Raw genomic sequence first — 22,946 nt, 5'->3', positions numbered from 1 at the left:
AATCAACCATGAAAGCAACTCAAATATACTACAAATGAATCAAAGAGTGATATAACACTATTTCTTTCAACATAAGTCACACCAGATTAAATACAATGTCTGACTACTGCTGAACTTCTTTTGTATGTAAAGCCAAATATAAAGACATTGTAATGCTCACTTAAATTTCATTTATAATTTGTTGTTAATAAAACTAGAATTTAAACTCTACTAGAGGAAATTGCTTTTCCTACAAGAAGAATCCTGTGCAAACACTCAATTCCTACACAATTACGTAAACTGAATTTAGGTCATCTCAGAGAGTTCATCCCCTAAAAATTTAACCCCCTACTACAGATGTAATGATTTAAAAGGAAAAAAAAAAGCAAATACAAACTTTTCCTAATATCAGTGTTATCTCACAAATTCCATTAGACAATTACACACTACAGTTTCATATCAATGCAGAGCATCAAACAAAAAATGCCCAACGTTTAAAAAACTGCCTTAAAATGAATCAAAGACAGAAGCAGCAGTCCTTATCATCAAGTGATTTCTATAGAATATTAAGTGGATCATAACTATTTCCTTGGGGTAGAATATTCATTCCCCTTTTCTTTGTCAAGTGAACTACAGCCTCCTTCATGTATTGACATATTTCTGAATCTGTCTTCTTCAATAAGTTGAGTTCTCTGTTTATATGCCCCATGCCCTAATGCTGCGCAAACTATTGGCATATTGTAGGCACTTAATGATTAAACAAATGGCCCTATGGCAAGCAGGAATAAAAAAACTAATATGTGCTTTCTAAGTGGGCTTGTTCAAGGCTTCCTACTCACAGCATCCAATTTTGTTTTATTTCTTATTAAAAAAATATTTTTAACTGAGGGTCCCATATTTTTTTAAATTTATTTTATTTTTTACTTATTGGCTGCATTGGGTCCTCATTGCTGTGCACGTGCTTTCTGTAGCTGCAGAGAGCGGGGGCTACTCTTCATTGCAGTTCACAGGCTTCTTATTGCTGTGGCTTCCCTCTTGCTGCAAAGCATGGGCTCTAGGCTTGCAAGCTTCAGTAGTTGCAGTGTGTGGGCTCAACAGTTGTGGCTCTCAGGCTCTACAGAACAGGCTCAAGTAGTTGTGGCCCACCGGCTTAGTTGCTCCTCAGCATGTGGGATCTTCCCAGACCAGGGCTTGAATCCATGTCCTCTGCATTGGCAGATGGATTCTTAACCACTGTGCCACCAGGGAAGCCCAGCATCCAATTTTAGATCATTCCTGTGCTTCTGGCCAACATCATCTCTAAGTCCCTAAGATCAGTTTCTCCAGCAACAGCAAAGAAAAAAACAAATAGTTCTTTCTTATATAAGCCCTGTGAGAAAAGCTATGTCTATAGGAGAAAACCTTTTCTGGCTTTCAATTTTTAAATAAAAACAACAATTCAGTCATGATTCTTAGCCTCTAACATGAGCTAAGATGTAGAACTTAAGCTGTGAGGACAGATTTCCATTCTATGACTTCACCATCACACTCAGCGCTGGGTCCCTTTGATTCTGTCCATTATTCATACCAAAGCTCAGAGGACTTTGGAAACAACTTGATAAGGAATCAAAGAACTAAAAAATGAGATACAAGTAGGAGTTGATTTATGCATTTGAAAGGCAGATATGCCTCAAATAACAGCAGGAAGCAATGAGCAGTTGCTGACATTCCTGGGAATGGCAATCCAAGATGATGGAAAGATTTTCTGATTTTCTCATTTTAATCACATAAAGACCAAAGATTTTATTACAAATGCTAATGTTTGCTACAAAGTAATTTATGAGGACCTAAAGACTCCAAACTAAAACACATAATAATATTACATTTAATATATTTCTCAGCCAAAAAGTCTATGAAAATGTAATATTATTAAAAACAAGCCATTACTATGTAAAGCCATTCAACTGACTAAAATATGTATTTCAATTCTCTAAACTGAACAGTGTGGACACATTCCACTTCCAGTTCATTAGGTATGGTTTTTAGATTCATAGATATAAAAGGTAGATATTAGGAATATAACCTCCTATTATACGTGAGTGAGTCAAAAATTATCTGCATTCTGGTTCTAGTAAAACTTCTCTTGGCCCCACTGTCTTATCAGTGCTTTCTGTTCAAGGCTACTGGCTCCCCAGTCACTGCTGTGCAGGTGTGAACATGTTACATCAGTTCATTTATAACTGCCATGCAAGCAAAAATGGATGCCCCACTTGTGAAATGCACCAAAGAAGAGCAGTGTGCAGTGATTTCCTTTTTTGTGGTCTAAGGGTGTACCCTGGTGCCATTATTTTATTTATTTATTTATTTATTTATTTATTTACTTTTATTGGCTGTGTTGGGTCTTTGATGCTGCACACGGGCTTTCTCTAGTTGCAGTGAGCGCGGGCTACTCTTCGTTGTGGTGCATGGGCTTCTCACTGCGGTGGCCTTTCTTGTTGCAGAGCACGGGCTCTAGGCGTGTGGGCTTCAGTAGTTGTGGCATATGGGCTCAACAGTTGTGGCTCACGGGCTCTAGAGAGCAGGCTCAATAGTTGTGGCGTACAGGCTTAGTTGCTCCACGGCATGTGGTATCTTCCTGGGGCAGGGTTTGAACCTGTGTCCCCTGCATTGGCAGGCGGATTCTTACCCACTGTGCCACCTAGGAAGTCCCTGGTGCCATTATTTATTGAAGACTTTGTGCACAGTATGGAGAAAGTGTTTTGTCGTGGAGAAGTGTGTATGAATGGATAGAGAGGTTCAATGAAGGTTGCACAAGTGTTAGCCATGTCCACGGCTGATGACAGCATTGAGCATATGCATGAAGTGATTCTGGTGAATAGACAAGTGACAGTGGATTATGTGGCAAATCATTTGCAAATCAGCCATGGCTCTGCCTATGAAATAATCCACGACAGACTCAGGTTTTGAAAAGTTTTTGCTGAAGCCCATATTTCAGATAAAATGCAGAGGACTACTATCCAATGTCGTTGTGATCTTATATAACAATGCATGTCCGCACACTTCTGCCCACACTGTCAACACTCTGCAAAAACTTTGTTTTGAGGTGTTAAAGCATCCTCCCTATAGTCCTGATCTTGCTCCATCAGACTTTCACCTGTTTGGTCCCCTGAAAGCAGCCCTACAAGGACGAAGATTCACTTCTGATGAAGAAGGGAAGAAAGCTGTGCATTTGTGGCTCACAGCTCAGCCTGAAACATTTTTTAATGAGGGAATATGAAAGCTTGTTGACAGATGGACAAAGTATATTGAAAAGCATGGAGATTATGTAAAAAACAAAAAAGTATTTGTCTTTCCTGAAAGTTAATTAAAATAAATTCTACAGCCAGAGTGTGCATAATTTTTGACTCACCCTCGTAATACAGTTTTATAGGAAAATCAGATACTATACTTTCATTATTTTGACCTATGGCACCTTTCCCAGAAACAATACATTTTTAGTTCAAGAATCACTGTATTTTATAAAGGAACATTAACAAATTATTATAAATACTTACAATTATTATATCAGAATAGGCAAGATTGTCACCTCTCATACTACCAATGCCACCCTCAATTAAGTTCAAAGTCATTGGGACATAATAGCCTTACACCCTTTTAGTCTACTGATTTAGCAAGTGTCATAACTTCTTTGGTGACATTTCTCTGCAAACCTCAAACAGAGGAAAGGCATTTCTCCTCAGAAAATAATACTTAGAAACAAAATCAAACCATACCTTAATATACAGTTGACTGGAAAACCAACTTCCAAATCATGGATACTCCTTAAGTCTAGTGAAAAGCAAAAATGATGTGATGTTGCAGGAACAGCAATCTTCTGTCCTGAAGCTGTTTCTGAAGCAATGGATGTAGTCACTGGCTGGGCCAATAAAGCAGGTACAGAAGAACCGATAGCTGAAATGAATATGTAAAAAAAAAAAATTCCACTTGCTAACAATTTCTCTTAAGTTATTCAGATAACTTAGAGATATCATCTCATTTACCTTCAAGCAGACTAGACTATTTGATTTTATAAACATACGAATTGAGGCATAAACTTCTTAAAGTGACTTGTCCAACATTATGCAGGCTTTAATTCCCACTGTAGAACTGTGTAAAAAAAGAGCTTACTCTCACCCTCAACATATATTGCAAAACATAAAAGCATACAGTACCGATGCAGTAATGTATGATAGCAGCCTGGCAGGCACTAACTTATTTCTAAGAGGCAGGTGAATATAACTTATCATTTCAAGGGCTGTATTTTGAGACTTACTGCAGATATAATTCCATCACTTTTAAAAAAATAGTTTGGTTATTTTAGGCACATATGACAGAGTCTAACAAAAAACTAAAACTTGACAGAGAAGGACAAGTATCATATGATATCATTTACATGTGGAATCTAAAAAAATGGTACAAATGGACTTACAAAACAGTAATAGAGTCACAGATGTAGAAAACAAACTTACGGCTACCAGAGGGAAGGGATAAACTGGGAGATTGGGATTGACACATACACACTACTATATATAAAACAGATAATAAGGACCTACTGTATAGCACAGGAACTCTACTCAATACTCTGTAATGGCCTATATGCAAAAAGAATCTAAAAGAGTGGATATATGTATAACTGATTCACTTTACTGTATACCTGAAACTAACACAACATTGTAAATCAACAATACTCCAATAAAAATTAAAAACAAACAAAAAACCTAAAACTTAAAAAGATAGAGATATCTATTCTGATCTTATTATACACCAAAGATGTTTAATGAATGTCCCAAGTCCTGTAGCTACTCAGTGACAGACCTATAACTTGCACCTAAACGTCTAACTCCTAATCCACCACTGTTCTTACAACTTATACTATCAAATATAACTGTAGATTCTTACATAACAGATGGAAAATTTTTATAATAGCAGATAAATATGCTTTCTCAGACTGTCTCAACTTTAGGATCAAAAATGATTATTTTAAGTTTACTATATAAGAAGCAGTTACTATCTCTTCTCTAAAATTCCAATAAATTTGAGATATTGAAGAGTTTGCTAAAAATCTATTTGAAAGAACTATATTATTTTATTTCTTTTGAATAAGCTACTATTTCTAGTATGAAAGTAAATGAAAAATTCTCTTTTTAGAAAATTCTACTATGACAGTTAAATAAATTGCAGTTACTTTAAACTGACTTTTTTTTTTTACATTGGCTCTTTAAAAAACTCAATTTTTACTTAGCACTCAAGAAAACTGTCACAAGCATTTATTAGATGGCTGAAAAATCTATACATAAAGGATCTGTGAAAAGAATACCTTACCCTTTGAATTGGGTTTTGTGTCCTTATCATACTGTAAGCTTTCCACTTCACTTTCTGTTGCATCATCTTTTGTTGGAGGTGACTGGTTGTGAGGTGGAACAGGGGACACGCTTGGTGACTTTGGCCCAGTATGTCTCTTCTCCTTTACAGGGGTTAAAACTCTCTTCTTTGAATGGTGTGGTTCATGTTCATTCTGGGTCTTTAATTCAATTAAAGACTAAAAACAATTTTTAAATAAAGCATAATTTGCAAAGAACTTTCCTTCATAATTAAGCAAAAAACGTGATGTTGTTTTTAAAAAATATTAGCTTCCTTTCCCAGTTTGGATACTCCTAGTCTATTTTTCTTCAAAATTTGCAAATGTTCTTATAGCATCTAGGACCAGAAAAAGGAAGATGAACAGGAAGGAAATATGATATCCAGAGCTCAGTATCAAAATGCAACCCTAATGCATAAGAAGTGATATTCGATAAAAGAAGTCAGGCATAGGTATCCCTGGGAATGGTTATTCCTACCAAGGCATTACAAAGGAGGTCTGTATTACTAAAAAACAAACAAAAAACAAAAAACCCAGAGGTCTAGTACAATTTTCTTCCTTTGCTCCACCATCCTCTAAAAATACATATATATGTCTTTCTAAACTCTCACTTTAGTTCACAACCTACATAAAAATCAGTTCTTTAAAAGAACAGGACACTAAAGTTGATTCTGGGGCTATATGTAATCAAAAAACACATCTTCAAATAAATGTCTCTACTGCCTACAGACAGTATGAGGACTATAAAGCACTACTGAGCCAAGAACCTTATCTTAGCTAAGGTTGAGTCAACCAAAAAAGATCCATTAATGCAGACTACCAGAAGCTAGGTCTAAAAATGTTCTCTTCTACAGGAGTCCCTTTTCTGCCACAGTCACTGACCATGAGGCGGGGGTGTGGGGAATGGCTTCCACTAGACAAGAAGACTGAAATGATAGGCTCTGGACAGTGTCACTTAAGAAGCACGGCAGAAGCCACAGCACTTTTGAGAAGGGTCTTTTTGGAGAGGAGGTTATCATATAATGAAGGCCACTAATTAAGAGCAATAAACACTTTCTTATGTGGGGTAATGCTTCTGAAGCTCAATTCTTGTGACCAATCATGAGTGATGTCAAAGAAGCTGGAGGAGAGGAAGGAGGGTCACTACTTGCCTGGGCGTCTGTGCCTTCTCTCTGCAGAGCCACAGACACTCCCACAGTGGGGGCTAGCTCCACAGGAATAGGTGCAAGCTTTTGTTTGGCTCGGTTAGGAGGGTCAAGGGTAAAAGCACCCTCAACTGTGACTGGGCGATGGTTGATTTCTGTACTACCCTTTTTTAGTAATCCGGTTAAGGGTATTTCTGTACTTCCAAGTGACTGGTCTCCACAGCAAAGATGGATCTAATATGAAAGGGAAAATCAAAATCAGGCTTTATATTTTCTCCTTTATCCTAAACACACAAACTTAACAAAGTTATAAAATTATCCACAGAAGGAAAACAGAATGCAGGTTAGCTTACTGACCTGCAGTGACTAAGCAAGATACTCACACAGATTGTTAAAACTGTCGATAAAGCACAAAATTTACCCAGAACTCAACAATGAAGTTATTCTTTCCATTCTTCCTTTCAGTACTGTATACTCCTATGTAATCACCTTCTCTTTTCTGTGTCTTTGGTGAGCTATGGTTAATATTTTATTATGCTATCTTACATATGCAAATTGTATCATGAATACATGAATTTAAACAGAAAACAAATTCTTCAAGCACTTTTTCTATTTCCATTATAACATTAAACACAGTTGTTAAAAAATAAGTGAGTGAATCCAGTCCTATCTGGAAATTAAAGAACCTCAAATAATTCTGTTTTATTCACCCATAAAACACTATGAATGTTTCTCTTTTTTCTTGCTCTTCCAACTTCATATACAAAACAGAGTGCTTAACAGTAAAAGGTAAAAGAGAATACCTCTGGGGTGGTGGAATGTACCATTAATCACTGCTAGCTTATCAAAACTTCGACATTACCACCCTTTGCAACTACCAAAAAAAAAAAAAAAAAAGGCTGTTTCAGGTATGTGCTACATAACTATTCTTCTCCCTTACTACATTGGGGCCTCAGCAACCTAGTATTCATATGAATAATATGCAATCATTATATAAAAATATTTTTAATTCTAGTATCAGCAATGACCTATAACAGCCTTAACGTATTAGGTGTGATGTTTTTAATGGGCTGGAGAGAATGGATTTTTATGACTTAAATGTCCATGAGAATCAAACTAATAAGTAAGTCAATAGTTTTGGTAAGGAATGGTATGTTAGATATAAGATAAAATTCAAAGTGCTTTTTTCCTGCATTTCATCATTTTATATAACCTTCAACTTTCTAAATACCTTGGATTTAGCAGAACCACCTTTAAAATTTAGTTCCCCTACAATTTCTTAATGCCTCCTTTCAATACCCATGCAAAACGCAAGCAAAGTGTAATGAATGATCATTTTACTATAAAAACAAAGGACTACCCCACCCTACTTCACCACCCATTTCAGTCTCATTAAAATCAATCACAACAAACAGAAAAGTAATTCTGGACTAGATAAGGTTCACTTTTAAATAAAGTCCAGTTTAAAACTGGTTTACAAAACTACTGATTTCAAGAAAAGGTTTCAGAAAGTTGTTTTATCTCTTTGCTCTTAATAGCAATAAGGTGTATAAATTCTGAAATCCAGAGTGTAATCTGTGTGGTGACAGATAATCTCCACTAACAATAAAACCAGCCTGGTGCCCACAGCTTTAAACTCCAGGTACAATTTTTTATTATAAATGACTGATAACTGATCTACCTTTTTCCACAGTAACTAAGTAAGGAGGTGTATCTCCTAAAATTCTGAAGTAACTGCCATGCTATGACTTTACAAGTCAGGATAATTCCTAAAAAATTAAAAGATGTGGCAGAAAGATGATACCCACTTCAGAAATAAGACAGAGTTTAGGTACCTGTTTAATGTTTAAAAAATCATCTCATAAGAAAAAATTTTCTACCATACCTACCTGTAGTTTGGACTGAAGAGCCAGGTAAACACGAAGAATTTCTATACTGCTGCGTATTCGAACAGATGCTCTCTCTGGCTCAAAGTTTGGGTTGATCAAATCATTAAAGGGTTCATTTGTAACATCATTTCCCAATAAAGAATAGTAAAAGAAAAACTCAGGCTGTCTTTCTGGAAGTTTCATGGTACACGGAATTAACTAAACATTTAAGGAAAAAAATAAGATTATTACCTTATAAACTACTAAATGTGCTTACAAATGTCTGATAAACTACAAAAATATTTGCTAAAATTATTTTTTATTTCAAGCCTTAAATTAATAACTTGAAACTTCTAATCTATGCCAAATTACTAGCTTAATTTTTAAAGGTTTATCTTAGACAAGCACAAAGAGACTAAAATATTTTTATACAATTAATGTTGTTTTAAAGTTTACATTTCATTCAATTAGTCAGTGAAGAGCCCATAAAAGTTCTTTTATAAGAAAGTGGTCAAATATTTTACACTGAGCTTTCCTTATTTCCACATATCCTTACACAACCATCCTTTCCATAAATGAGAGAAGGTTTTTAAAAAATCTTAATCCAGGCTATTTACTATAACTTCTTAGTCTGGGGCTTTTAATGGGAAAAAGAAAAAAGCTTTTTAGCTACTCTTACAAAACTTGGATACCTATAAATTAACAGTTACAAAAGGCTGTCTTCCACCAACTGTAAGGAGCCACTGCAGGGGGAACATGGAGCCCTTTACCAATGGAATGTTTACTGGGGTGGAATAAGATGGGAGAGTAGGATGTGAGCTTACTTCTTCTCAAGAAAACACCAAAATCAGTACTAACGGATGAACAACCATCAACAAAAAAAAAAAACATGTAATTTAACAGAAAAGAAATCCTACATCCAAAGACAGAGAAGAAGTCACAATGAGATGGTAGGAGGGACACAATCGTGATAAAATCAAATCCCATACCTGCTGGGTGGGCAACCCACAAACTCAAAAATAATTGTAACACAGAGGTTCTCCCATAGGAGTAAAAGTTCTGAGCCCCATGTAAGAATCCTCAGCCTGGGGGTCTGGAATCAGGAGGAGGAGCCCGCAGGGCACCTGGCTTTGAAGGCCAGAGGGATTTGATCACAGGAAGTCCATAGGACTGGGGGAAACAGAAACTCCACTCTTAGAAAGCACAAACTAGGTCTCCTGTACACCAGGTACCAGGGGAAAAAAGCAGTGACCTCATAAGAGCCTGGACCTAATTGCTAGAATTGGAGGGTCTCCTGCGGAGGCAGGTGGTGGCTGTGGCTCACTGTGGAGATAAAGACACTGGTGGCGGTATCGCTATTTCTGGGGAGTACCCATTGGTGTGAGCCCTCCTGGAAGCTGCCATTTTCTCACTGAGACCTGGCCCCACCCAACAGCCTGTAGGATCCAATGCTGAGATGCCTCAGGCCAAGGAACCAACAGAGCAGGAACATAGCCCCACCCATCAGCAGACAGGCTGCCTAAAGCCTTTCTGAGCCCACAGCTTCCCACTAAACACATCCCTTGACATAGCCCTGCCCACCAGAGGGTCAACATCTAGGTCTACCCACAAGTGCGCAGGAAACAGTCCCTCCCACCAGGAAGCCTATACAAGCCCCTTGGACCAGCCTTATCCACCAGAGGGCAGACAGCAATAGCAAGAAGAATTACAACCCTGCAGCCTGCAGAACAGAAAATGCAATCACAGAAAGATAGACAAAATGACATAACAGAGGAGTGTATCCCAGATGAAGCAACAAGATGAAACCCCAGAAGAACAAGTAAGTGAAGTGGAGATAGGCAATCTACATGAAAAAGAATTCAGAGTAATGACAGGAAAGATGATCCAAGATCCCAGAAAAAGAATGGAGCCACAGACTGAGAAGATACAAGAAATGTTTAACAAAGAGCTAGAAGATCTGAGGAACAAACTAACAGAAACGAACAAGAATTGAAAAGAAACATACACTAGAAAGAATCAATAGCAGAATAAACAAGGCAGAAGAATAGATAAGTGAGCTGGAAGACAGAATGGGGAAAATCACAACCACAGAGCAGAATAAAGAAAAAAAGAATGGAAAGAAATGAGGACGGTCTCAGAGGCTTCTGGGACAACATTAAGCACACCAACGTTCTCAATACAGTAAGTCTCCTACATATGAACCTTCAAGTTGCGAACTTTCAAAGATGCAAATATGCATCTGGTTCCAGCAAGGAACCAGAACCTGTGCCATCAACGTCAGGCATGAGTGAAATTGCAGCTTGCCCTCTGTCTCCTACTGTTGATGATCCTTCAGCTCTACCATCTCCCACCTCCTCTCCCTCCTCCAGTCAGTAACTCTTCTTGCCTGTTCCCTCGATGCCAGCCCTTGTATGCCAGCTATTGTACTGTACTACTGTACTCTTCAAGGTACTGTACTATAAGATTACGAACAAATTGGACTTAGAAATGCACTCTTAGAATGGAGCTCGTTCATGTGTAAGGGACTTACTGTCTAGGGGTCCCAGAAAAAGACAGAGAGAAAGGACCTGAGAAAACATTTGAAGAGATAATAGCTGAAAACATCCCTAACGTGAGAAAAGAAATAGTCACCCAAGTCCAGGAAGCACACAGAGTCCCAGGCAGGACAAACCCAAGAAGGAACATGCCAAGACACATGTTAATCAAACTGACAATAATTAAAGACAAAGAGAAAATATTAAAAGCAATAAGGGAAAAGCAACAAATAACATACAAGTGAATCCCAATAAGGTCATCAGCTGATTTTTCAGCAGAAAGGTGTAGCATGATATATTTAAAGTAATGAAAGGAAAAACCTACAACCAAGAATACTCTACCCAGGGATTTCCCTGGTGGTTCAGTGGTTAAGACACTGCCTTCAAATGCAGAGGATGAGTGTTTGATCCCTGGCTGGGTAACTAAAATCCAACGTGCCACAGGACAACTAAGCCCACGTGCTCTAGAGCTAACGTGCCACTAGAGCCTGCGTGCTGCTACTACTGAGCCTGCACACTCTGGAGCCTGCATGCCACAACTAGAGAGCCTGCATGCCACCACTAGAGAGCCTGTGCACAACAACTATTGAGCCCACATGCTCTGGAGCCCGCATGCCACAACTAGAGAGCCTACACACCGCAAGTACTGAGCCCACACACCACAGCAAGAGAGAAGCCTACATGCTGCAACGAAGAGGCCACGTGCCGCAATGAAAGATCCTGCATCCTGCAATGAAGATCCATGTGCCACAACTAAGACCTGATGCAGCCAAATAAATTAATTAATAAAAAAAAAATACTCTACCCAGCAAGGCTCTCATTCAGATTTGACAGAGAAATCAAAACCTTTACAGCAAAAGCTAAGAGAATTCAGCACCACCAAACCAGCTTTACAACAAATCCCAAAGGAACTTCTCTAGGCAGAAAAGAAAAGGACACAACTAGAAACAAGAAAATTACAAATGAGAAAGCTCACCAGTAAAGGCAAACATAAAATAAAGGTACACACACAAATCTGTTCAGAAGGGAACAGTAGGGAGGTTCCTTAAAAAACTAAAAACAGAGCTACCATATAATCCAGCAATCCCACTCCTGGGCATATGTCCAGAGAAAACCATGGCTTGAAAGGATACATACACCCCAATGTTCATCACAGTGCCATTTTCAATAGCCAAGGCATGGAAACAACCTAAATGTCCACCAACAGATGAAGTAGCCATTAAAAAGAATGAAATAAAGCCATCTGCAGCAATATGGATGGATCTAGAGATTATTATACTAAGTGAAGTCAGTCAGACAGAGAAATACAAATATCATGTGGTATAGCTTATATGCAGAATCTTTAAAAATATGATACAAATGAACTTATTTATAGAACAGAAACAGATTTACAAACTTAGAAAAAGGACTCATGGTTACCAAAGGGGAAAGGTGGGGAGGAGGGATAAACTGGGAGTTTGGGATTGACATAAACACACTACTATAGATAAAATAGATAAGCAACAAGGACCTACTGTATAGCACAGGGAACTCTGCTCAATGTTCTGTAATAACTAAAATAGAATAGATATATGTATATTTATAACTGAGTCATTATGCTGTACACCTGATACTAACACAACATTGTAAATCAACTACAGTCCAATATAAAATTAAAAAAAAAAGGGGGGGGGATGTCTTCCAAACTAGGAGTGTTACTTCTCAAAGCTGGTAGTTTCATGGCCACATGACATGAAAACATGGGATTCTTGTCCCACAAAATGCAAAATACCTTCTAACAGACCTTTAATGTTTGCTAGCACATTGTTAAAAGTAACAAACTATAAGTAATTGACATGTTCATCAACAGGAGATGGCTTAAATATATTATAGTTATCATACGATATGGCTGCTAAATAATGATATACTGACATAAAAGTTATCTAAGACATTTTTAGGTCAAAAAAACCTTACATGACAGTTTATATCATTTGTGGAAATAAAAGTACTAACCACTTAGATTAAAACAATGCAGTACTACTGAGTGCATACTAGTCAACAGTTACTTATTTTGTATTAAATAATAACTTACATAAAATAAGTTATTTTAATCCTATACTTCAAAATGTATTTGTTTAATTGATTAGACTTTAATCATGTAGATTTATATTTATTGAGAGCCAGGACCTATGTACCTGTAGTTGTTAAGAGCACAAATTCTGGAGTAAGCCTCAACCCTCAACCTTGGTTCCACCAATGGCTTGCTATGAGACTTTAGACAAGTACTTAATCACTCTGTACCTCTGTTTCTCTTAGGTTTATTGGAAGGATTAAAAGAGATAATATATGTTCAGCTCTACAATTCTGCCTAGCACACAGCTATTATGTGAATGGGAAGATACCCGAGGAAAAAAATATACTGCCTTTATGGGTAACTGTTTCTGAGGTGTTTAATTAAAAGACTTCATTTACTTTCTTCCATAGTCAGAAAGCAACAAAAATTTTAAGAAATAAAGATAGCCCTTTTATATTTCATAGTACATTTAATTCTAAGTAATTCCCACTTAAGAGAAGAAATGCTTTTAAAAATCCTTTATCATCCTTGGAGTTAGAAACAGGTTTTTTTGCCCTGATTTCAATATTTAAAAAGGAAGCAAGATTATCATCATCCAGTATTCTTACTCTAACCTCACTCTTGCATTCTACCACTTTACAGTATTAATGTTCTAAGTCACTTATTTGTATCTGAAAGGTATGTTTGTTTGTTTATCACTAGATGCTTTCTCACACTGCCTTTGAGTAGCTTGAAAAGAACAAAACAAAATTGCCATTTTTAAAAATCCTTGGCCTGTCCATAAAAAATGAAAAAAGCAAACAAGTATCAAGGGATGAATAAACTGTTGGGCTTAATTTTTTGTGTTTTTAAAAATTATTGTAAAATACATGTAAAAGAAAATTTATCATTTTAACCATTAAAAACTATACAGTTCAGTAACATTAAGAATATTCACGATGTGTACAACCATCACCACTACATAGTTCCAGAACTTTTCCATCACCCCAAACAGAAACACCAGAACTATTAAGCAGCCACTCCCATCCTGCTCCCCCACAATTTCTCCCACCCCTGGTAACCATAAATCTGCTTTTTGTCTCTATGGGTTTGCCTATTCTGGATATTTTATATAAATGGACTCATACAGTATGTCACCTTTTGTGTCTGGCTTATTTCACTCAGCATGTTTACAACACTCATCCTTGTTGTAGCATGTATCAGTACTTCATTTCTTTCATAGTTGAATAATACTGTGTGTGTGTGTATATATATATTTTTTGTTAAACCATTCACCCATAGATGGACATCTGGGTTATTTCTGTGATATTCTGGGATATTGCGAACAGTACTGCTATGAACATTTATGTACAAGTTTTTATTTGAATGCCTTGTTTTCAATTCTTATGATAAATACCCAGTACTGAAATTGCTCGGTTCTATGGTAATTCTGTTTAGTCTTTTTTTTTTTAATAAACTGATTTATTTATTGATTTTAAAATTTTATGTATTTACTTATTTTTTAATTTATTGGCTGCACTGAGTCTTCATTACTGCACGCAAGCTTTCTCTAGTTGTGGAGGGGGCACTACTCTTCATTGCAGTGCACAGGCTTCTTATTGCAGGGGCTTCTCTTGTTGCAGAGCACAGGCTCTAGGTGCGCGGGATCAGTAGTTGTGGTGCATGGGGCTTAGTTGCTCTGCGGCATGTGCGATCTTCCTGGACCAGGGATTGAACCCGTGTCCCCTGCATTGGCAGGCAGATTCTTAACCACTGTGCCACCAGGGAAGCCCCTGTTTAGTCTTTTGAGGAACCTACTTGGCTTAATTTTTATCTGAGATAGAAAATAACTTAGCAGACATCAATCTGTTTTTTATTTTTAACTAAACCGAGTGATTTGTCCTAATAAGTTACTTTGTATTGCCAAGAACTACATTAGTTTTAGTTGTGGATTCAGTAGGTGAATTACCTACAATGAGCTTTCACAGTATAAATATAGGTTCACACATACAAACTACATGTTAAGCACGTTAGTTTTCTCTCATTCCTCATGCACACCCACAAAGCTGGTACTGTTGCCACCATACAAGTGAGAAAGTTCAAGCCTAAGAAATGTTAAGTGAGTTGCCTAAATTAAAGAAGCTAGCAAGTAGTGAGAATAAGAGTCCAACTCAAATTGATCTGACTCCAAAACCCCTTCAGAGGCAAGAGAGTAAAATATAGGAAAAACAGAATATGGAGAGTGACCATAAGGCCAGAAATTCCTAGGACACAAAGTAGTTAGCACACGCCTATTTCACAAAACACAAGTGATTAATAAACAATTATGCCTTTCTAGAGAGTTGAAAAAATATTTTAAAAATAAAGTAGCAAATTTTAATACTTTGCAGGTATTTAACAACATAGCAAAAACACAGTAGACTCATTATCTAATGTACGTTCTGATGTGGTTAATGAACAGACAGTGGACACAGAGCTTCCCCCTGCAACCAGCAAGGCATATAAAGCCAGGGCAATCCACAATAAGAGCTTTATGAAGAGAAGGAAAAAAATAAGGAAACTGATGGAGAAAGAAAAAAGCACATATATATTGTCAGTGAGGAAATGACAGTACCAAATTGGGAGAGAAAAAATAAAGCTCAAAGAATATGTATATACAAAAAGTACTTTCTGTAGTGGACATGAATTCAGTGTGACAAAGCTTAACATATTTTCTGAGAAAAATCTTTACCTGCTAAATCTTACTAAAATTTAGTGTGGTGACTAACTCTTATTTCACTTATGAATGTGGATTATCTGGGAAATATATACCTCTAAGAAAGTGACTAGTCTGATAAAAATTTTAAAGTCATGTCATATTCTCTATTTTTAAAAGTATTAATTTATTTCAGGTGCTACAGGTCGATATAATGTCAAAAAAAACTAGACTTGATCCTTAAAAGGACAATGAAATACCAGCTACTTTTGTGCTGAGCTATCGCTGGGAAGAGGCAATTGGCCATGGGCCCTGAGCATCCCTGTACATTTGTGCTTAAGTGTACCAAGACTGCAAGGCTCTGACCACTCTTACCCAGGCCATCTCCCAGCATTGTTTATGCAGCTCATAACTTTGATAAGGTAACGTGTCTTCCCAAATACCAACACTGCTCGTAGTAAAAGTGGTACATTCCTTAAGTTCTGTGTTCCTCAGCTGTGACACATGCCCAGTGGAGTATGGAACAACCACCTGGCCCCTCCATGTTGCCTCCATGGGACTTGGAGTAGGGGGAACTGAAAGAAATATGCTGATATTCATGTTGCTTGCTGTGCTGAGTAATATACTCCTTTGTCTCTGACCCAAGAATCTTCTGTCTTCTGGCAGCATGCAGGCTAATTTGTTAGTATGTAAATAAAGTAAAATTTAACCCCAGACCTGATAGCTATTAAGGTATGACTGAGATAATGTTCCCAATATTGTATATTTCTCCAAAAAGTAAAGTTTTTAATACTTAGAAAAAAACCATTTCATACCAGTCTTTATAATGTCACACAATACAATGTGAAACAATGCTTATTTATAGTCTTTCTTCTAAACTCTGACTTAATTTATTATCTCACTATCAAGATCACCCCAAATTATTCTTTTCCTAAAACAAAAATGCTTTCTGATATGAAAGAAAACATTTTTCTAAATTATTTTTTAAGTCCACATGGAAGTTTTTTTTAATATCTAAAAGACAGATTTTAAAAATAAAATGTTTTTCAAGTTCTTTGTGAATCACAAATCTCACCTGTTCCAACTGGGTGGCAAATGCGATGGTCACAGACATAATGAAGAAGTCAGTACAATACTCTGCTGGTCCAATCTGATGGTAGCCTCCCTCCTCATTCAGCACTGCCACAATGTCCTTTGGGTCAAGTCCAGATAGGCTGGCAGGTACTTTATGGAAAAAAAACAAACTACATTGTAGTTTACCATAAACCATTATAATATTTAGAAAGCTGGTTACACTTTTTAATTTACTTGGCAGTTTTCACAAACACAGGTAATATCTCAGTAAGGTTTCCTTTGACTTCAATTTAATAAATCACATAGAAATGGCATCACAGTGATGCAAGGATTCTTCAATATACAGAAATCAATCAATGTGATACACCATATTAACAAATTGAAGGATAAAATCCACATGATCATCTCAATAGATGCAGAAAAAGCTTTTGACAAAATTTAATACCCATTTATGATAAAAACTCTCCAGAAAGTGGGCACAGAGGGAACCTACCTCAACATAATAAAGGCCATATATGACAAACCCACAGCAAACATCATTCTCAACAGTGAAACCCTGAAAGCATTCCCTCTAAGATCAGGAACAAGACAAGGATGTCCACCGTTTCCACCACTATTCAACGTAGTTTTGGAAGTCCTTGCCACAGCAATCAGAGAAGAAAAAGAAATAAAAGGAATCCAAATTGGAAAAGAAGTAAAACTGTCACTCTTTGCAAATGACATGATACTATACATGCAAAATCCTAAAGATGCCACCAGGAAACTACTAGAGCTAATCAATGAATTTGGTAAAGTTACAGGATACAAAATTAACACACAGAAATCTCTTGCATTCCTATACACTAACAACGAAAGATCAGAAAGAGAAATTAAGGAAACAATCCCATTCACCACTGCAACACAGAGAATAAAATATCTAGGACTAAACCTAACTAAGGAGGTAAAAGACCTGTACTCAGAAAACTGTAAGATACTGATGACAGTAACCAAAGATGACACAAACACATGGAGAGATATACCATGTTCTTGGTTTGGAAGAATCAACATTGTGAAAATGTCTATACTACCCAAAGCAATCTACAGATTCAATGCACTACGTGTCAAATTACTAATGGCACTTTTTATACAATTAGAACAAAAAATCCTAAAATTTGTAAGGAAACATAAAAGACCCCAAATAGCCAAAGCAATCTTGAGGGAAAAACAAACGAAGCTGGAGGAATCAGACTCCCTGACTTCAGACTATACTACAAAGCTACAGTAATCAAAACAGTATGGTACTGGCACAAAAACAGAACAATAGGTCAGTGGAACAGGATAGAAAGCCCAGAGATAAACTACCATCAACTAATCTATGACAAAGGAGGCAAGGATATACAATGGAGAAAAGGCAGCCTCTTCAATAAGTGGTGCTGGGAAGATTGGTCAGCTACATGTAAAAGAATGAAATTAGAACACTCTTTAACACCATACACAAAATTAAACTCCATATGGATTAAAGACCTAAATGTAAGGCCAGATAGTATAAAACTCCTAGAGGAAAACATAGGAAGAACACTCTTCAACATAAATCACAGCAAGATCTTTTTTGATCCACCCCTGAGAGTAATGGAAATAAAAACAAAAATAAACAAGTGGGACCTAATGAAACTTAAAAGCTTTTGCACAGCAATGAAAACTATAAATAGGACAAAAAAACAACCCTCAGAAAGGGAGAAAATATTTGCAAATGAACCAACAAAGGATTAATCTACAAAATATATAAACAGTTCATCCAGCTCAATATCAAAAACACAAACAGCCCAATCAAAAAACGGGAAGAAGACCTAAATAGGCATTTCTCCAAAGACGACGTATGGATGGCCAAAAGGCACGTGAAAAGCTGCTCAACATCACTAATTATTAGAGAAATGCAAATCAAAACTACAATGAGGTATCACCTCACACTGGTTAGAATGGGCATCATCAGAAAATATACAAACAATAAATGCTGGAGAGGGTGTGGAGAAAAGGGGTCCCTCTTGCACTGTTGGTGGGAATGATACAGCCACTATGGAGAACAGTATGGAGGTTCCTTGCAAAACTAAAAACAGAACTACCATAAGACCCAGCAATCCCACAACTGGGCATATATCCAGAGAAAACCATAATCCAAAACCACATATGCACCCCAATGTTCACTGCACCACTATTTACAATAGCCAGGTCGTGGAAGCAACCTAAATGTCCATCAACAGATGAATGGATAACGAAGACGTGGTACATATATACAATGGAATATTACTCAGCTATAAAAAAGAACGAAATTGGGACATCTGTAGAGACATGGATGGACCTAGAGACTGTCATATAGAGTAAAGTCAGAAAGAGTAAAACAAATATTGTATATTAACACATATATGCAGAATCTAGAAAAATGGTACAGATCAACTGGTTTGCAAGGCAGAAATAGAGACACAGATGTAGAGAACAAACATATGGACATCAAGGGGGAAAGCTGGGGGGGTGAATTGGGAGAATGGGATTGCCATATATACATTACTAATAAGAAAAACATCTCAAATTGTACACTTTAAATATATGCAGTTTATTGTATGTCAATTATATCTCAATAAAAGTTCTTAAAAAAAAAAAGACATGTGCAGAAAATTAACCATCACAGAGATAAAATGGCATAGTAGAGGATGTAGGCTCACCTCTTCTCAAGAAAACACCAAAATCACAATTAATTGATGAACAAACACTGACAATAAAACTGCTGGAAACTACCAAAAAAGAAATCCTACATCCAAAGACAAGAAGCCACAAAGAGAGGGTAGGATGGGCACAAAAGCGATAAAGGCAAATCCCATTCCCACTGGGTGGGTGACCCACAAACTGGAAAATACTTATGTCACAGAGGTTTTCCCACAGGAGTGAAAGTTCTGAGCCCCAAGTCAGAATACCCAGAATGAAGGTCTGGCATGGGGAGAAGGAGACCCCAGAGCAAAGTGACTTTGAAGGCCAATGGGGTTTGATCACAGGAAATCCACAGGATTGGAGGAAACAGAAACTCCACTCTTGGAGGGTGCACACAAGGTCTCATGCGCACAAGGAAGCAGGTGGAAAAGCAGTGATCTCACAGAAGCCTGGGGCAGATCTACGTGCTGGTATTGGAGGGTCTCTAGTAAAGGCGAGGAGCTGCTGTGGCTCACTGCAGGGACAAACACATTGGTGGCAGTATTTCTGGGGAGTACCCATTGGTGTGAGCCCTCCTGGAGGCTGCCATTTTCTCCCCAAGATCTGGCCCCACCCAACAGACTGTAGGCTCCAGTGCTGGGCCAAGCAACCAACAGGACAGGAACACAGCCCAGCCAATCAGCAGACAGACTGTCTAAAGTCTCTCTGAGCCCACAGCTTCCAACTAAACACAACCCTTTACACAGCCCTGCCCTTGACCCCCCTGAGAGGGTCAAGACTCAGGTCCAATGCTCTAACCAAAAGACACAGACTAGCTGAATGGATACAAAAACAAGACCTGTATATATGCTATCTACAAGAGACCCATTTCAGACCTAGAGACACATACAGACTAAAAGTGAGGGGATGGAAAAAGATATTATATGTAAATGTAAACCAAAAGAAAGCTAGAGTAGCAATACTCATATAAGACAAGACAGATTTTAAAATAAAGACTATTACAAGAGACAAGGAAGGTCAATACATAATGATCAAAGGATCAATTCAAGAAGAAGATATAACAATTGTAAACATCTATGCTCCCAACATAGGCGCACCTCAATACATAACACAAATGCTAACAGCCATAAAAGGAGAAATTGACAGTAACACAATAATAGTGGGGGACCTTTAACACCCACTTACACCAATGGACAGATCATCTAAACAAAAAATAAATAAGGAAACACAATCTATAAATCACATAGGAGACCAAAACAGATTTAACTTATATTTACAGGACATTCTACTCCAAAGTGGCAGAATACACATTCTTCTCAAGTGCTCACAGAACATTCTCCAGGATAGATCACATTTTGGGTCACAAATCAAGCCATAGTAAAGTTAAGAAAATTAAAATTGTATCTATCAAGCATCTTTTCTGACCACAATGCTATGAGATTAGAAATCAATTACAGTGAAAAGAAAACTATAAAAAATACAAACACATGGAGGCTAAACAATACGCTACGAAATAACCAAGACATCACTGAAGAAATTAAAGAGGAAATTGAAAAATTAAAGAGGAAATTGAAAAATTAAAGAGGAAATTGAATAGAAACAAATGACAAAAAAACATGATGACCCAAAACCTATGGGATGCAGCAAAAGCAGTTCTAAGAGGAAAGTTTATAGCAATACAATTCTACCTCAAGAAACAAGAAAAATCCCAAATAAACAACCTAACCTTACACCTAAATCAACTAGAGAAAGAAGAACAAACAAAACCCAAAGTTAGCAGAAGAAGAGAAATCATAAAGATCAGAGCAGAAATAAATGAAATAGAAACAAAGAAAACAATAGCAAACATCAATAAAACTAAAAGCTGGTTCTTTGAGAAGATAAATAAAATTGATAAACCTCTAGCAAGACTTATCAAGAAAAAGAGGGGGAGGACTCAAATCAATAAAATTAGAAATGAAACAGGAGAAGTTACAACGGACACGACAAAAATAAAAAGCACCATGAGAGACTACTACAAGCAACTATATGCCAATAAAATGGACAACCTGGATGAAATGGACAGATTCTTAGAAAGGTATAACCTTCCAAGACTGAATCAGGAAGAAATAGAAAACATGAACAGACCAATCACAAGTAATGAAATTGAAACTGTGATTAAAAATCTTCCAACACACAAAAGTCCAGGCCAGATGGATTCACAGGTGAATTTTATCAAACATTTAGAGAAGAGCTAACACCCATCCTTCTCAAGCTCTTCCAAAAAATTGCAGAGGAAGGAACACTCCCAAACTCATTCTATGAGGCCACCATCACCCTCACACCAAAACCAGACAAAGATACTACAAAAGAAGAAAATTACAGACCAATATCACTGTTGAATTTAGATGCAAAAATCCTCAACAACATACTGGCCAACAGAAACCAAGAACACATTAAAAGGATCATACACCATGACCAACTGGGGTTTATCCCTGGGATGCAAGGATTCTTCCATACACACAAATTAATCAATGTGATACACCATATTAACAAATTGAAGGATAAAAACCACATGATCATCTCAATAGATGCAGAAAAAGCTTTTGACAAAATTCAACACCCATTTATGACAAAAACTCCCCAGAAAGTGGTCATAGAGGGAACCTACCTCAACATAATAAAGGCCACATACGACAAACCCACAGCAAACATCATTCTCAGTGGTGAAAAACTGAAAGCATTCCCTCTAAGATCAGGAACAAGACAAGGATGTCCACCATCTCCACTACTCTTCAACATAGTTTTGGAAGTCCTTGCCACAGCAATCAGAGAAGAAAAAGAAATAAAAGGAATCCAAACTGGAAAAGAAGAAGTAAAACTGTCACTGTTCGCAGATGACATGATACCAGGGGGCAGACAGCAGAAGCAAGAAGAGTTAACAACCCTGCAGACTGTGGAACAGAAATGGCAATCACAGAAAAGACAGACAAAATGACACAACTGAGGAATATGTCCCAGACAAAGGAACAAGATAACCCCAGAAAGTGGTGATAGGCAATCTACATGAAAAAGTATTCAGAGTAATGATAGGAAAGATGAACCAAGATCTCAAAAAAAGAATGGAGGCAGAGACTGAAAAAGATATAAGAAAGAGTAGAAGATTTAATAAAGAGCTAGAAGATCTAAAGAACAAGCAGAGATGAACAATACAAGAACTGAAATGAAAAATACACTAGAAGAAGTCAAAAGCAAAATAAATGAGGCAGAAGGACAGATAAGTGAGCCAGAAGACAGATGGTAGATACAGTGTTGCAGAACAAAATAAAGGAAAAAAAATGAAAAGATATGAGGACAGTCTAAGAGACTCATGTGACAACATTAAAGGCAAAAACATTCACATTATTGCTGTCTCAGAAGAGAGAGAGAAAGGGCCAGAGAAAATATCTGATGAGATTATAGCTGAAAACTTTCCTAACATGGGAAAGGAAACACTCACTCAAGAAAGCACAGAGAGTCCCAGGCAGGATAAACCCAAGGAGGAACAAAGGTCAATATCACTAATGAACACAGAGGCAAAAATC

General features: G+C 37.2%; 1 protein-coding gene across 5 annotated transcripts in view; it reads right to left on the bottom strand.

Annotated features, from left to right (window-relative positions):
- The window catches only part of CEP120 (centrosomal protein 120), a 92,453-nt gene that overhangs the window by 55,439 nt on the left and 14,068 nt on the right, over window positions 1-22,946 (bottom strand). For all 5 annotated transcript variants that reach the window (XM_057736569.1, XM_057736552.1, XM_057736562.1 and 2 more), the window contains 5 exons: window positions 16,706-16,854; window positions 8,391-8,588; window positions 6,508-6,735; window positions 5,320-5,536; window positions 3,732-3,909 (listed from right to left, as the gene is read on the bottom strand). In XM_057736569.1, coding sequence (XP_057592552.1) covers window positions 3,732-3,909; window positions 5,320-5,536; window positions 6,508-6,735; window positions 8,391-8,588; window positions 16,706-16,854 — 970 coding nt within the window. The remainder of the gene's footprint in view (window positions 1-3,731; window positions 3,910-5,319; window positions 5,537-6,507; window positions 6,736-8,390; window positions 8,589-16,705; window positions 16,855-22,946) is intronic.

This window comes from Hippopotamus amphibius, chromosome 1 (genome assembly GCF_030028045.1).
Source record: "Hippopotamus amphibius kiboko isolate mHipAmp2 chromosome 1, mHipAmp2.hap2, whole genome shotgun sequence".
Taxonomy (NCBI): Eukaryota; Metazoa; Chordata; class Mammalia; order Artiodactyla; family Hippopotamidae; genus Hippopotamus; species Hippopotamus amphibius.
This window is presented reverse-complemented; position numbering and strand designations above follow the sequence as displayed.